The sequence below is a fragment of the Podarcis liolepis genome (genome assembly GCF_965112155.1).
Source record: "Podarcis liolepis genome assembly, chromosome: 15".
Lineage (NCBI taxonomy): Eukaryota > Metazoa > Chordata > Lepidosauria > Squamata > Lacertidae > Podarcis > Podarcis liolepis.
Genome location: NC_139566.1, coordinates 15,741,288 through 15,756,989, shown reverse-complemented (window position 1 = coordinate 15,756,989; position 15,702 = coordinate 15,741,288). Strand labels below are relative to the sequence as shown.

Sequence of the window (15,702 nt, the reverse complement as noted above, 5' to 3'; positions counted from 1 at the left end):
TGTCTGACACACTATTATTTTTAATATTCAGTTGGAAGCCGCCCAGAGTGGCTGGGGAAACCCAGCCAGATGGGCGGGGTATAAATAAATTATTATTGTTGTTGTTGTTGTTGTTGTTGTTGTCTGCCTGCCTCAGCAGAGGGGAGCCTGGCCGGCTGGCCCTTGGCAAAGAGACTTGGGACACGGCGGGAAGGCTAGGCTCCAGGATCCAGAGTCCTCTAGCGGCAGGCAGGATGGGGATCCCTGCATGGGGGCGCCTGCCTCGTACCCCTTCAAAACCATGCACCTGGGGCTACGACCCCCCTGGCCCTCCCCCTGGATTAGAAGGCCCAGATAGGTCTTTGGAGCAGGTGTGCCTTAGCTGGTTTAACCTTCATTTCCCCACATAGTCCTACTGGATTTGATACTAAAGGCCTCTGAACTTCAGGCTTGCGTTTCTGTTTTTTAAAAAAAGTATTTCGGAAGGCAGGGGATGTTTTAAGAGGCACACAGGACCCTCTTGTCCGTGTAATCCAAGCTGACTTCAGCTGGAGTTGCTGTTTGCTCAAGGGAGGTTGTTCTGCCATAAGAATGGAAGAAGATTCCTGCAGTATCAGGCCAAAGGCCCATTAGTCTCACAGTGGTCACTCAGATGCCCCCATGGAAAGCCCCCAAGCAGTACAGCAGCACTCCCCCCCATGTGATTTCCATGAACGTGCCAGGTGATGTGTTGAAAAGCTTTCCTTGATTGACTCCCATCGCTTACACTGCACTTCCTATATACATTTTAAGGCAGATTGTATCTGTTATTCCGTATTATTCCCATACAATCTCACACAAATCAGTCAATGAAATTTTATTAATATTTTCATATTGAGATATTTGTAGAATAAATTTGGAAGAAATTCTTCCAACTTTTCTTCTTTTCTCTCTCTATTTTTTCTTCTTTTGTTCTTTTTTTATATATGTGTGCTTCTCTGAAATATATATGTATGTATGTGTGTATGTATGTATGTATTTGCAAGATTTTGTAATAATTATGTTAAATAAATTAATAAAAAAAGAAAAAGAAAAGCTTTCCTTGAGTTCTGTACTGATCTGGGGTATTTTTTTGATTAAGGGGTATGTGCAGCCGGCAACTGGACTGCTTCTCCTCACAAGCTAGTCTTTCAGCTAGCGGAGCAGCTGGCGACTGCTCTGCCGCACTCTTGGATTCAAATGTCAAGATGCTGATCAGCAAAGAAAAAGCAAGTATCACTTCTCTCTCAGGAATATGCAGCCATTCCCCCAAATTTGCAGGAGGAAATTTCCGTGGGGTCCAAGGTTATTTCGTTTTTAGGCACCTTGAGTTAATCATTTGTCTCTGCAAATTAACGGAGGTAATCCAGGGCCTGAATGCAGACTTTACCTTCACGCCAAATTGCTCAAAGCAATTTTAAACAGAAGATAAGAGTCACGGTGGGGTTGGATTAGATGACCTCCCCGTAGCGTTGGGCAGAAATCCGATTCCGTTTGCACTTAAAGGGGAATTTACCTTTCGGAAAACAAGATGCAAATCAACCCACAGCCATCTTTCGAAATGCACGCTTTTCTGAATTTTGCAATGTTGTTCCTCTTCTAAGCAATGCGTACCGAAATGCATATACCAGTACTTCTATACAGCATGCATATAAATTTGTATCTTAATGGAAATAAGATGCAAAACTGCATGGTAAAAAGATGTTTTAGAGCAAACAAACCCGATTTATCTGATTGCCAAATCTGGTGCTAAGGGGAACAGCTCTTGGTCCCTAAACTGTGGGAACCTATCCCTGGGCCTTTTTGTGGGAGTTTAATATCATGTCTACCATGTGACAATGGCAACAGCAAATTCAGCTTCTTTGCGTCATAAGCCAGTCTCATCTGTGTAAGTTGATTATCTGCACACTTTGTGGGTAATCTGCATGATATAGGCAGATAATTTATGCGGTTACGATTGGCATACACTGACAAGCCAAATGATGCCCATTCCATGTTTTGAATTAAGAGAGGGGGTAGCCGAAATGATGACAATTCCTGAATATGAATCATGACATGAAAAGGCACAATCTCTTCTGTTTGTATTATAATAGCTCTATAAGCGTTGCTTATGTGTCCTTTGACTATTTTAGGTAAAATGCTGGAATGTTGTGTTTTCCTTGATGCAAGTCACTTCTCCGCCACTGGTGGCTTACTAAATGGAAGGAAGGCAGCGTGGTGCAGTGGTTAGAGTGTCCAACTAAGACCTGGGAGACCAGGGCCATGAAGCTCATTGGGTGACTTTGTGCCAATCACTCTTAGCCTAGCCTACCTGATAGGGTTGTTGTGTGAATAAAATTGTGGGGGACCAGTTATGCCAACTTGAGGTCCTTGGATAAAAGCTCTTGGATACATGCGATGAATACATCTACTTTATGTTGGCTACATATTTGAACACCTTAAGATTATCATGAGCAATGACCAGGTTTCTGTCTATGTTTGGATACATGGAATAAGAGCCTAAGAACCTTTTGCATTAGGCCAAGGATTCATCTAGTCCAGCAACCTGTTCTCACAGTGGCCAACCAGATGCCCCCCCAGAGGATAAGAATTCAAACTCAACTCCTGGGGCTTTCTGTGTGCAAGCCCTGCACTTTGGAAGACAGGCTCACAGCCATTTTTCCTTTGTTGATTATATAGAATGAATATGTCCCCTTACCAATTCCCATCACTTTTCTGAACCTTTTCCAACTCTCCAATACCCTTTCTGAGCTGAGGCAAACTGAACCTTTCGAAACTGTGCCAATTTTAGCCACTGATTTTAAAACTGCACTGTTGTGGGGGGTTTTTTTGGTCTCTCAGAATTCCCAAACAATGCCAGGTACCAAGGGTTGGTGCTGATAAGCAAACAAATGTGGTTAAGGAATGAGGAGGGGGAAAGGCAGATCTACTTACTGGTTCTCCACATCTTCGATGGTATCAGGTAGTGGCATGTTCAGGGTCTCTGGAAGGAAGCAGGCGGCAATGCCAGAGATGATGGGAGCTGCCCCATAGATCAGAAGGGGGAGAGATGGGGAATACTCGCCAGTCATCCTCACCAAGGGAGCCACGATCCCGCCGACACGAGCCATGGTGTTCCCAAACCCCATCCCGGTCTGCCTGCCATGCAATGGACAGAAAGTTGACAAAGGGGAAAAGCCTTAAGCCTGGGAAACCTGTGCTGCCCCAACAGATGACCCCAGACTTCAACTCCCATCAGACCCAGCCAGCATGGCCAATGACCCAGGATGATGGGAGCTGCAGTCTAGCAATGTCTGTAGGGCCACAGGCTCCCTATTGCTGGCCTAAATAGATTGGTGCCTGGTGCTCATTGGGACTGGTAGGGCAAAAGGCAGGGAGCCCAACACTAGGGGGAGCCAGAGCCAACGACAGGCAGAGACGACTCATTCTGGTTTTGCTCTCCTCTTCCTCCCTGCTGAGTTCTACATGGAGCAACACTGAGACTGAGGAGGAGGAGGAAGCTGCCAAGCAGTGCCAATCCCTGGGGTGGCTGGGAATATGAAGACTGGTGGAAGGCGGCTGGCGTATGGCAGACTGAGACTGGTGGGGCAGCGCCCCATTCACCCAAATGGGCCAGCCTCCACAGCAGCCAGGTTACTTGAAGGATGGCTCCACCTGCCTGTTTTAAAAGATGGGCCTGCCTTAAATAGCTTGGGTCTAGGGGGCTTCCGCAGCTGTGTGTGCTCAGGCCACAGAGGCCACTTTAGAAAGTAAAAGGAATAGCAGTGGGCAGCATTGTATACCCATCAACTGCCCTGGAAAAGCTGGGACATCTCATTTCCCCACATCCCAGAAGAGTGCGGCGGCCATTTTGGGTGCCTCACATGACTTCGGGCTTGATATTTTGGGTGCCTCACATGACTTCAGGCTGATATCTTGCGCTGAAAACAGCATTTATTTCCGGGTACGCAAGACGGTTCTGATGGTATTCCAGGATAACCGCCCATATAAAATGGCCCACAGTTAAGAGCTTCCACTAAGTCTGAGGTACCTGATCACCGTGGGGTAAAGCTCTCCCGTGTATAAGAAGACACAGTTGAAAGAGGCTGCCAAGCACCCTTTCCCAAAGACAGCAAAGACAGTGCGCAGGATCTGCATATCTGGGGAGAAGATCAACTCAAATGATTTTGCAAACAACTATTGTTCAGAGCCCTTCAGCCCCCCAACAAATTCTGTTACCGTTTTGACCTTTGGTTTCTTGCCATTATTTGACTTCCTGTTCCACTTTGCATTTGGCATACATTTCCTGCCCCCACCACCTCAGTCTTAAGATAAGGTTTTCTCCCTCTGTCACCAGCCAAATGACCTTCCTCAGTTTGTCAGTGTTGTGTCACCAGCAGTCTTCGTCTCAGAACTATTAGAGCATTTGTGAACATTCTGTGTCTCACCTGCAGCGCAGCCAATAACAAGGGTGGCAGCCTGAAGGTGGCAGGCAACAGCCACATTTTAAGCCTTTTTATATAGGTTTTCGGCAACCTTTGGTGAACACTGGCATTGACACTGTGAATGTTGATGCTCCCATCACCAGCAGGAGTGAAGTCAAGGCACTTTCCTTGAGTGAAACGACGCATTATGTTAAATAAGAAATTGCATTTAAAATGTCTGTTTGTGGTTTTAAAATAACAGCTGTTGGGATGGGGCTGGGAGCTGATCAGGGCTGGCGCTGTGGTTTAATCCTTTCCCACTATGCTGTGATTTCAACAAAAAGTTCCTCCCTCACCTTCTTGTTTTCTGTTTTATGGTTTTCAACTTTTACCTGCAAATCACTCAGAAAACTTTAGCTGTTGGGTATTATGCACAAATGTAAAATAAGCAAATGAATTAATGAATTAAAATTTGCCTGGAGGAAGGAAGCTGTTAGTAAGAAAAATGCACCCCGCATATGCTCAGGGGCTCTTTCACCTATTCTTCCACGTGCTTTTGAGCCAGAAGCATGAACCTGTAGTCTCAGTCACAAGGTCTTATGCCACACAGTTCTAGGACTTAAGCCCATTTCACACTGAAAACAAACAGCCTTTCCTCCTCCACAGGAAACCCTGTTGGGAGCCTATAACCCTAGGAATCTGCTTTCAGCACCCTCACCAGACTACAGTTCCCAAGAGGTCTTTGGAGGGCACCCAAACCCCTCAAGGAGTAGAAAAACAGACTGTTCTCTATTTTGTGGGAGGAACTCTAGCACATACCAGGAAACATAGGTTTGCAGAAGCATGTTTTGTTTTATTTTGAATTGTATTGTTTTGCTGCTTGGTGGTTTGCCACCCTGGGCTCCTTTAGGAAGAAGAAGGGCAGAGTGGATGTTGAATAAATCAATAGGTGGATAAATAAATAAAGTGGATGAAATCATTCTGTATCCCTAGTGCAGCATACTTATGTCTTTATATATGTTGGAAGCTGCCCAGAGTGGCTGGGTCAGCCCAGTCAGATGGGTGGGGTACAAATAATAAAATATTATTATTATTATTATTATTATTATTATTATTATTATTATTACATTATTACCCACTTGAAAAAATAAGATGCCCTGGGATTTTCTTGGAGGAAGAGCCATGGGATATAAATTTAATGCATAAAGCAAATAAATATGAAACAAACTGTTTGCAGTTTGGAAAGGGATGGGGACGTACCGTACATTGAAAAGTATGGGGTGGAATAGTGACTAACAGGAAGATGCATGAACACCTTGCAAACAAATCAAGATGAACATTTGTTGTCAATGTATAACCTCCCAGGAAATGAATTGGAGCAAGTGCTCAATAAATCCAACTTCCGCATAAGCTTTGTGAAAGCAAATCAGAACGAACGCTCAATGGTCTGGAGGAGCCCCTAAACTGCGGTTTATCTGGAGTCTCACCTTGGGGGACAAAGATGTTTCCGGCAATGGACAGGCCTGCTAGGATGAGAGTCAATGCCTGGGTGATCCTGCGGCCAAAGTAGCAAATCACAACAAAGGCAATGAGTTTCGCTGGGATATCGACAGCCCCAAAGATCACCTGGATGAGGTAGACGCTGACCCCAAAGTTCTGCAGGTCCATAGCCAACCCATAGTAGGCGAAGCTGGTGGAGAACCTGGTGGCGGATACAGGGAAAACACACAAATAAGCCGAGGGTTGTGGCTCAGGGGCAGAACATTTGCTCTGCGTAAAGAAAGTCCCAGGTTCAGTCTCCAGCATTTCCAGGTAGAACGGAGGGACATCCCTGTCAGAAACCAGGTGAATCCGCTTCCTGTCAGTGTAGATACTGAGTTAGCTCAATGCTCTTCAACCTTTGACCCTCCAGATGTTTTTGGACTCTGTTTTCCATCATTATTCTTTATGCACCATTATTTATTAAATTTGTTAGTCGCCTCCAACCCAAAGTGACTTACAACCAACCACCTATCGTTCCATTTACAGTGGTACCTCCATTTTTGAGTGTCTCAGAAGCCGAACGTTTCGGTTTTTCGAACGCCGAAAACCCAGAAGTAATTCCTTCCGTTTTTGAATGCACCTCGGAAGTCAAATGGCTTCCGCTGCATGTTTTTCAATTTTCTCCATTGAAATTGGAATTCTCCCTTTGCGCCTCAGTTTTTGAATGTTTCGGAAGCTGAACGGTCTTCTGGAAGGGATTACATTTGAAAACCAAGGTACCACTGTATATCCCAACATTTTCTCCACAGAGCTCAAGGTGGCACCTGTGGCTTCTGCCCTCATTTAGTCCCTCACAACAACCCAGTGAGGTAGGTTAGTCCGAGAAGGAGCCTGGGGGGGGCTGGTCATGCCCCCTCTCAAAAAAGCACAGCCCCCCAGCCCCCCACACTACACCCCTGCTCTAACCAACTGAGCTATCCCCCCCCAATACTGACCCAAGAAAACGATCTTTAAAGCGACCTGGCTTTTCTTCTTCCGCTTCTTTCATTCCCTCTCTTGCCTTCCCCACCAGCTGCTTCCACCTCAAACTTACCAGACGAAGCAAAGGCAGCACGTTACCCGACGCACAACAGGCGATCGCACCAAGTCAGCTGCCGTGAAGTTGGACTTGGCGGAGGGTGCCTCTTTCTGTAGGCTGGCTTTCAAGACCTGCAAGAAAAAGACAAGCAAGGGGTTGCCCGCCGCCTGCTGTGGTCTCCGGCCAAATTCCGCACATTTAGGGATGGAATGACGAGACGCCTGGAAACTTACTTAATGTTTAAGGGGAAGGACCAGAGTTCCACGTTCATGCTTTGGATAAAGAAGGTTCCACATTCAATCCTCAACCTTTTTCGGTAGAGGTAGGGGGAAAGCCCCATTGGAAACCTTACAGATCAGCAGGCTAGTGAGGTTGGAGGCCAAACAGGCGAATCCACAACTTGCACCCCAATTGCAAAATTAGTGTATTCTGACTGCGGAATCAAGACTGTCGCAAAATACGCACAGCCATTTTTTGGATGGCTGGTCCACCTCGTCTTCTTCCTAAGGCTGCTACCATTCCCCACCTGCACTCCCAGGCAGGCTCCTGTTCCCTGTAGATGTTTGGCAGGCAGATATTCAAATGGTGCTGTTTTTTGGTTTTTTTAACAGCAGAGAGATGCATTTTTGTGTGTGTATGTTTTTTGGGGGGAGCTGGCACTGCTGAATCACTACCTGTTGTGCAGATGCTAAAGGCTTAGAAGCGTAAACCAGGAAGAAAAGGAAGGAACGTTTCTTTCTCTCGCTACCTCGAGGCTGAGCTTCTGCCCTTGCTCCTTCTGCCCATTTATCCGTGCCACTTTTTGCAGCTCCTTGAGTGCCTGGTCCAGTTTGCCAGCTGTGGCATACCACCGGGCAGACTCTGTAAACCACCTGGGCAAGAGAAAAACAGAGAGGCAGCAAGGTGGGGGAACAGGGACACGGTGAGGCGAAAGCAGGTATATACAACCCCTAGGTAATGCCCATCCTGCTCTACAGAAGGAGCCCTTGGGTATTTGTTTAACAGCTCTGCCCTGCACCCCAACATCTCCTTCTCCAAGAAGCCCCTCCCTAGGTTCAGCTAGCTTTCCCCCCCCCCTTAGGGCTTATACTTCTCTGCCTCCAATGGCTGTAAGCAGGGGTGCTGACTCCTAGAGGCTGAACCCCTTTGAACCCCCACCCCAATATTTGTTAGCGGGGGACACAGTTCCCACAATGTTTGTCCGGGATATGGCGGCTCCTCCCCCCTCCCCCCTCCATGGTGGGGGAGCAGCCCCCGGCTCATGGCATTGGAGCCACCCAGACACCCAGACATTGTGCACGATGGCGTTGTGTCTTGGTGTCGTGTCCGATGTCTGGGCGTCACGTGCAGTATCACAACATCGTGCATGATGCCCGGATGCGACTCGTGACATCACGGCATCACACGCGATGTCAGCTGCGTCAATCACCCTCCCGAGTCAGCACGCTTGGCTGTAGGAAAGGCAGGAAACCAACAGCTGAAGCTTCCCTCTGATAATGTGCTGGGGAAGCTTTTATTGTTGAACTGCTGTTTGTCAATGATGCAAACACAGCACCTGCTCTTTAAAGCTGAATGGGAGCAAATGGCAGTCTAGGTTTTCTGCAGATTGCTCTTTGCTCCGATTCAGCTTTAAAGAGCTTTTTTTGTGTGGGAGAAGCTTTAGAGAGAAATAAAGAGGGTGCCGGACACAGAGCTTTAAAGCGTGGGTTGTTCCTGGAAAGTGTGGATAAGCCCTATATCTTTATCTTTAAAGTGGCATCCTTAAATGGGGATTGTGAGAGAGAAGAAGAGACATCCCTTTTTCTCCTCCTTGCTTGTCTAGTCTGCCCTTCCAGAAGCTTCCTTGTGACACTCCTCCCATTCCTCAAATGACCGGTGTCCTCCACAGCTCCCTCCTTCCTCCCCAGCTCCTTTCCCACAACCTCAGCTTTCCTCGCCTTCACCCACCAGTTCCCAGCCTCCCCACACAATTAATGTCAACGTTTTGGGCCAGGAACTCCCACCACTGCCACTCACAGCAGACAAGAGAGCAGGGCCACAGCGCCACCTACCAGCCGTACAGGAAGAAGGCGAAGTAAGGGAAGGAGACGGCCAGCTGGAGCCAGCGCCAGTCGCGGATGGCATAAGCTATGCCTGCGAGGATGAACTGCCCGACGCTGTAGCTGTATCCAGTCACCATGCTGATGGTGGCCCGGGAATGCATTGGGGTCCACTCTACCGCTGGAAGAGGAAAACCCCATGTTGCCGTCTAGCAATGTTCAAAGGAGTGAACACCCACCTAACTGATTCTGGGGTTTCTAACAAGAACTTTGACCTAAACTCTGTGTCAAACAGAAAATATAAAACCAGTACTTTCTTCCTGGAAGTACTCAAGGTTACACAGTACTGGCACCTTCTGCCCCCCTCCCCATGTTAAAAGTGTGGTACTTACTGTAACAATTTCATGGTGAGTACCTCCCCCCCTTTCTATATAAAAAAACACCGTATAAAACATATGGGACAGATTGAATTTCTCCAGTTCCTCTGGGACATAAATGTACATCAAAAGGAACACCCAAAAACCTTATTTGCAGCAGTGGAGAAGTTAAAACACAAACCTAGCTAACAGTAAGGCACTGCTATATTTAGGTAGATTTATCACTTCTAAATATTTTGGCAGTTTAATCCCATGATTTGAATTCACACATGTAAATAATGAAGAACAGGTTTTGTTAGTCCGATATCGTATGCGCTAAATGAGTGGAGATTTAAACCCAGATATCCCTTATTCTGTGCAACACTCACTACAACACAACATCGTGCCTCAGGGTTTGTGTGCACAAATCAGACCTGAACCCAGATCACAAGGCTGGGAAGTAGTCATCACTCATTTTACCCCATTGGTAATGAGGGATGAGTGTATCTGTCAATGATGATTGGCATTTCTCTCGGGTTCTCATTTTACCAATCTTAGTCCTCCTTGTTTCCACATCAGTTTGCAAGTTTCTCATATTCTCAGAAAAACAACAACTGAAAAAAGAGATTCCAAGAATCAAACTCTCTCTCATCTGTAACTGGTTGTCTTTGGTGGCTATGACTGTCTGTGATTAATGGGAGAACTGGGCCCTTTGCACATGCCCAGAGGCCTCAGGGCAGATTTGCAGCATGCTTGGCTAATGTTTTAAGTCTTGGAACCAGTCACCAGAGGAAACTTACTTACACAGCGACACGCAGTTCAGCCCAATGCCTGAGAGAGCCATTCCTGACAGGAAGCGGAAGATGCAGTAAGCTGTGAAGCTGGGGGCGAAAGCAGCGCAGGACCCCGAAACAGCCATCTGGAGACAGGACCAGATCAACAAAGCTTTCCGGCCAAACCTAAACCGGGGAGGAACGAGTCTTGTTATAGACAGGGTGGTGGTCTCTGTGTGGGTGAAATCTGGAAGCGGCGGGAATGGAAGAATGATCTGGAAAAGGAGTGGGGGAGCTTTTAGAGCCTGAGGGCCACGTTCCCTTCTGCACAACCTACCAGGGGCCACATGCCTGTGGTGGGCAGGACCAGAGGCAAAAGTGGGAGGAGCAAGGAATGTAAATATTATATTTGTACGATGGGCCGGTTTCTGCACACGGCTCTCTCTCCTCGACCCAGACAAGCAAGAGGCGGTATCAGAGTTTGAGGTTGCACACCAGCCAGGCATAAACACTCAAGGATGGTCTGGCTGGGGTGGCCTGGGGAGGCTCCTGAGGGCCAGAAAGAGAGAAATGGAGGGCAGAATTTGTCCCCCGGGCCTGAGGCTTCCCACCCCAGAGCTACTCTAGAAGCACCAAGGCGTAATGGCTGGAGAATGGAAAGAGAACACACCGTAGCTGCCAGCATCCTGGGAGGGCAAATCAGGACATGACCTTCCCCCGCATCTTGCCACCAGCCGCCCTTACATGTCGCTGCCACCCATCGCCTTGGGTTTCCCCAAGGAAAGTGGCAGGATAAAACTAAAACCTGTGAGGATCATGGGACGAATTGAAGAAATTACGGGGCCAATGAAAATGTAGATGAGTCCAGAGTCAGATACTTCCACTGGCCCTGAGCCCACAGTCTGTACCTCAGGTTACAGACGCTTCAGGTTACAGACTCCGCTAACCCGGAAGTAGTACCTCGGGTTAAGAACTTTACCTCAGGATGAGAACAGAAGTCGCGCAGCGGCATCAGCGGGAGGCCCCATTAGCTAAAGTGGTACCTCAGGTTAAGAACAGTTTCAGGTTAAGAACGGACCTCCAGAACGAATTAAGTTCTTAACCCAAGGTACCACTGTAATCCGGATAAGACTCTGGGACTGGGGGAAAGTCAGTTTCTGGCTAGGAAAAAAGTGGTCCTCTTCCCTGCACACACACACACACCGAGTTGACCCCAACATGGGGGCGGGGTTGTGGCATGACATCACACATGTGCTGCCCTCCCAACCCGGCCAGGCCGACTTGGCCCATCATGCCCCCCCCACCCTGAACAGCCACATTACCTTCATGAAAGGGATGCGCCAAGGCAAAGACTCTTCATCCTGGCTCATCCTTTTGAGGATTGCCATGGAATTTCCTTGAAAATATGGGGGTGCCCTGGCCCCCCAGTCCCTCCTTTGATGGCGCCCCTGTCCCCACAACCTGCCATTTGCCATTTTGCTTCTACTTATTAATCTAGTATGAATGTATTTTTTTAAAACAACAACAACAAAGGATTCCTTGGCCCAGCTAGAACCAACCGCTCTGACGTGCATTCGCGACGTGCTTTCAATGCGCAAAATGCCTTACTTGTCTGAGAGGCCGCCGAATGCGACCGCACCCACCAGCACCCCCGCCATGTAGATTGACTGGGCCATCTGCTGCAGCGTCCGAAAGTCGCACACCAGGTCCCACTGCGGGAGGGAGGGGGGAGGGCGGTTAACACAGAAGCATCACCATCGCTTGGCTTTTCCGAAATGCGAAGCAGAAAAGTTGACTTTGGGATATGTATCTATAAAGCTCCATTTCCTTTTCCAACTTTCCACCTCGCACAGAAGATGGTGTGTGCTCAAGCTCCGCAGCTCCAAAAGGCATTCCTAGAACCATAGGTGGCCGAGGCAGTTTTTACTGCAAAAACTTTAATCCTTAAATCCCGTTGGCAAGAACAGTGGTACCTCGGGTTACAGACACTTCAGGTTACAGATGCTTCCGCTAACCCAGAAATAGTACCTCAGGTTAAGAACTTTGCTTCAGGATGAGAACAGAAATCGCATGGTGGCGGCGCGGCGGCAGTGGGAGGCCCCATTAGCTAAAGTGGTACCTCAGGTTAAAAACAGTTTCAGGTTAAGAACAGACCTCCAGAACGAATTAAATTCTTAACCCAAGGTACCACTGTATTGTGGCAATTGTGTTGAGTAGGAAATTGCTGAATTTAGACAAATGCAGGAGCAGTGGCGTAGCGTGGGGGGTGCAGGGGGGGCCGGCCGCACCGGGCGCAACATCTGGGGGTTAGGGTTAGGGGCGCAAATCCACGGGTTAGGGGGTGCAAATTACTTGCCTTGCCCCGGGTGCTGACAACCCACGCTACGCCACTGTGCAGGAGACCCCAGATACAGAACCTGGGATTTTCCTCCTGCAAAGCTGGTCCTCCACTTCTTAAGAATAGACGCCCCCCAACCCCCCCATATTTATATGGAGACTCTTCGCAGAGAGCTTTCGTGAATGATGGATTAGGAGAGGGGGGTTGCAGGAGGGGGGAGGATTATTTAAATCACTAAACTTTTGCAAATAGATAATCACAATTTAGCTACTCAACATTGCTCCCTTAAAATCAATCTTGGGCATAGTCATATTTCATATTGAATGTGGACATGTGGCCTATCTCTCCCCCCCTTTATTTGTGAAAAATTTTGTTACAGGAAGTCATCTGCATCATTGTTGGGGACCCTCCATATTATTTAATTATTATTTGTATCCCGCCTTTCCACCAAGGAGCTCAAGGGGCTAAACATGCGTATTCCCCCCTCTGCTTTCTCCACACAACAACCTTGGGAGGTAGGCCAGTCTAAGAGAGAGTGACTGGCTGAAGGTCACCCAGCTGTGTGGGGATTTGTACCCTGGTTTCCCAGGTCCTCTTCCCACACACTTAACATCTGCACTGACTCCGATTCCCATCACCCCAGACCCATAGCTGTCAAGCGTCCCTTATTTGGCGGGACAGTCCCTTATCCCAGCGACTTGTCCCGCTGCTGTCCCTTACTGATGAGGCTTCATTTGGCTGCTGGCTGGGCTTTCTGCCTTTGGCTCGGAGTGGCTCAGAAGTTGAACATACCTGTGCCCGGAAAATCTCTTATTTTGGCTGCTGACCCCTTATTTTCGAGGCTGCTGGTCCCTTATTTTCAAATCTGTAAGTTGACAGCTATGCCTAGACCAGGGACTGTAGTCTAGCAGCAAGTTCCCCCCGATCTACACAAATCCAGCCATGTCATCCAGAATCCCACTTCAGTCCCAATCCAATCCCAGAAAATGTGGTGAGGCATTGCTGATCCTCACCTAAGGCCTTCCTACCTCTGTCACAATGGTCGACGTGAAGACTTGGCCATCGTAGGTCCAGCCGTCAAGGCAAGGCTCCAACTCTGCCTCTGTTCTCTCCAGCTCCGTGGAATTGGGCTCGAGGAAGTGCCACTGGGTGGTGACGAAGCGACGGCACTTCTGCAGCGCCTGGTTGCCGTCTGTCGGGATGAAGGCTCTCAGAGGATCCCGACAGTCTGCGCCTTCGGTGGTGATGTTGCTGCCGCCGCATGTGCTGTTAATGCCAGTGCGGCAGCGGTGCCCGGGGACGGCTGCTGTAAAATTCTGCAAGAGGTTGTGGGCTGCCATGAGGACCATCGGGAAGCAAAGCAGCAGCACGTTGAGGACCTGGAAACGGCCCATGCCGCCAACCTGATCCAAAAGTTGGGCAAAAGTCATCGCGGCCCAGAGACGCAGGACGGGCCCGGCTGAATCGGACGAGGCACGTTGGCCGATGTAGATGCAATGGCAGCAGGGGAAGGAGAAAATATATACCGGTATATATACTTGCAAACGTTAGGTGTTTGCTTGGCGATCTGGAGGTGCAAATCACAAATGGACTTGCTAAAACGTAGAGATGGAAACCTCCAAGAACCGGCCCGGTGGAGGCTGTCAAAATGATTCCACGGCTGATTTCCTTTGCAGTGGTTGGAGCTGTACTGAAGGAATGAAACAGTTAAGAAGGACACTTCCCATGCCTCCTGCTGATGGGCAAACAGACGGGACCTCTGCCCTCCTGCGTGTGCATTTCATATTTGAGCCTGCTCCAAGGTCACCCAGAAATGCGTCGCTGCTTATGTGCAGTTCCTACGAAGGAACCAGTAGGGTACCTTTCCCTCTCCCCCCTCTGCCTGCAGGAATGAAAGGTAGAATGAGGCTGAAAAGGCCAGAGCAAGACGAAAAGGCTCTGGAGAGGGGCTTGTTTTTCTGTGCTTCTGATTAAGCTCCTGCTGAGTTTCAGACGGCTTAGTCGGTTCCATTAGACCCACATCTCCTAAGAATGGAGGTATTAGTGAAAAGGGAGGGGTGCACATTCACTTCCAGCGAACTTGGGCGAGATGGTGGTAACAGGCAGAGGAATGAGCTGAGTCAGGCCTGGAATATGAACTTTTCCCCTTGAAGTCATTTGCATTCCTGGTATCAAAGAAAACATCACAACGATAAGCTTTATTTATGGGGGCTTTGCAGATCCGGGGGGGGGGGGATTGTTTGCTGCTCTGGGTGTTTGGTAAGACTTTTTCCACCCTTCTCTTGGTCTGGGATGCTTCCCGCTGTGGTCGCGTCACGAATCCCCAATGAATGTATCAGTCTGCATGGTGAACCCTTCTGCCTTTGACACATCCACATGTCACGAAAAATGGGGCTCTCTCAAGGGAGACCCTGCAATGTCCGCTATTGGTCAGTGGAAGGAAACAGAGTCGACAGCCAGCTAAAATGAAAGGAAACTGCCCAGCCCTGTCAGAAAGACCACCCAAAATGTAATGAAAACATCACAAAGAAAGAGGAGGTGTTTAGTGACACTGGAGCACACATGAGTACATAGTTTCGGAACTTGTCAATCACAATACTTTGTGAATTGCCTGTCTTGAACCGCCATTCAAATTCAGACACATTTTATTCCCCTCTCCAGGCATCTAAACATCCACTCTCCTTCTCCCTCCCAGATCTATTCTTCTTGCTCTTGCCCACATTCCCCTCTTTGATAAGCAAATGACAGTTCCCTCTTCTGTGGACAAGCAACCCTCTCCAACTGGTAAGACATTCGCAGCTAGTTGAGGGGTTTCCTAGTTTCCTGGCTGTGTGACTTCAGAGGTGGCTGCTGGGGTGAGGTGTGGGCCAAACACTGCTCACTTTTGGGTTTACTATATCATTTGACATGAGTTTCATTCATAAGCAAGGTTTTCCATTCATAAAAAAACCTATTGCTTCAGAGGAAAAGGTTATGAATTTATCCTTTCTGGGTGGTGCATGTGGGGTGGTGCATGCCCTCAATTTACAGCGCAACCAATAATTTCCAGCGCTTGATGGGAGGCGCTGATGGGCATTAATTACACAGCTCTGCAAAAGTGATCACAACTGCAAGGAACAGGTCTCATATATAAATTAAATGTTCATAAATGTACAAGGCAAACATATGCATAAGTATATAAACCACATGTCTGAAATAGTACAGGAGAGCAATCCTGAAGCCATTTTGATTCTCCC

General features: G+C 48.2%; 1 protein-coding gene across 1 annotated transcript in view; it reads right to left on the bottom strand.

Moving 5' to 3' along the window:
• The window catches only part of LOC310693888 (uncharacterized protein), a gene marked incomplete at its 5' end in the record, with an annotated part of 32,493 nt that overhangs the window by 885 nt on the left and 15,906 nt on the right, over nt 1-15,702 (bottom strand). The window contains 9 exons of the mRNA XM_083476283.1: nt 2,932-3,135; nt 4,028-4,136; nt 5,888-6,102; nt 6,976-7,091; nt 7,709-7,832; nt 9,012-9,180; nt 10,160-10,314; nt 11,737-11,840; nt 13,495-14,015. Of these exons, the coding sequence (XP_083332409.1) occupies nt 2,932-3,135; nt 4,028-4,136; nt 5,888-6,102; nt 6,976-7,091; nt 7,709-7,832; nt 9,012-9,180; nt 10,160-10,314; nt 11,737-11,840; nt 13,495-14,015 (1,717 nt within the window). The remainder of the gene's footprint in view (nt 1-2,931; nt 3,136-4,027; nt 4,137-5,887; nt 6,103-6,975; nt 7,092-7,708; nt 7,833-9,011; nt 9,181-10,159; nt 10,315-11,736; nt 11,841-13,494; nt 14,016-15,702) is intronic.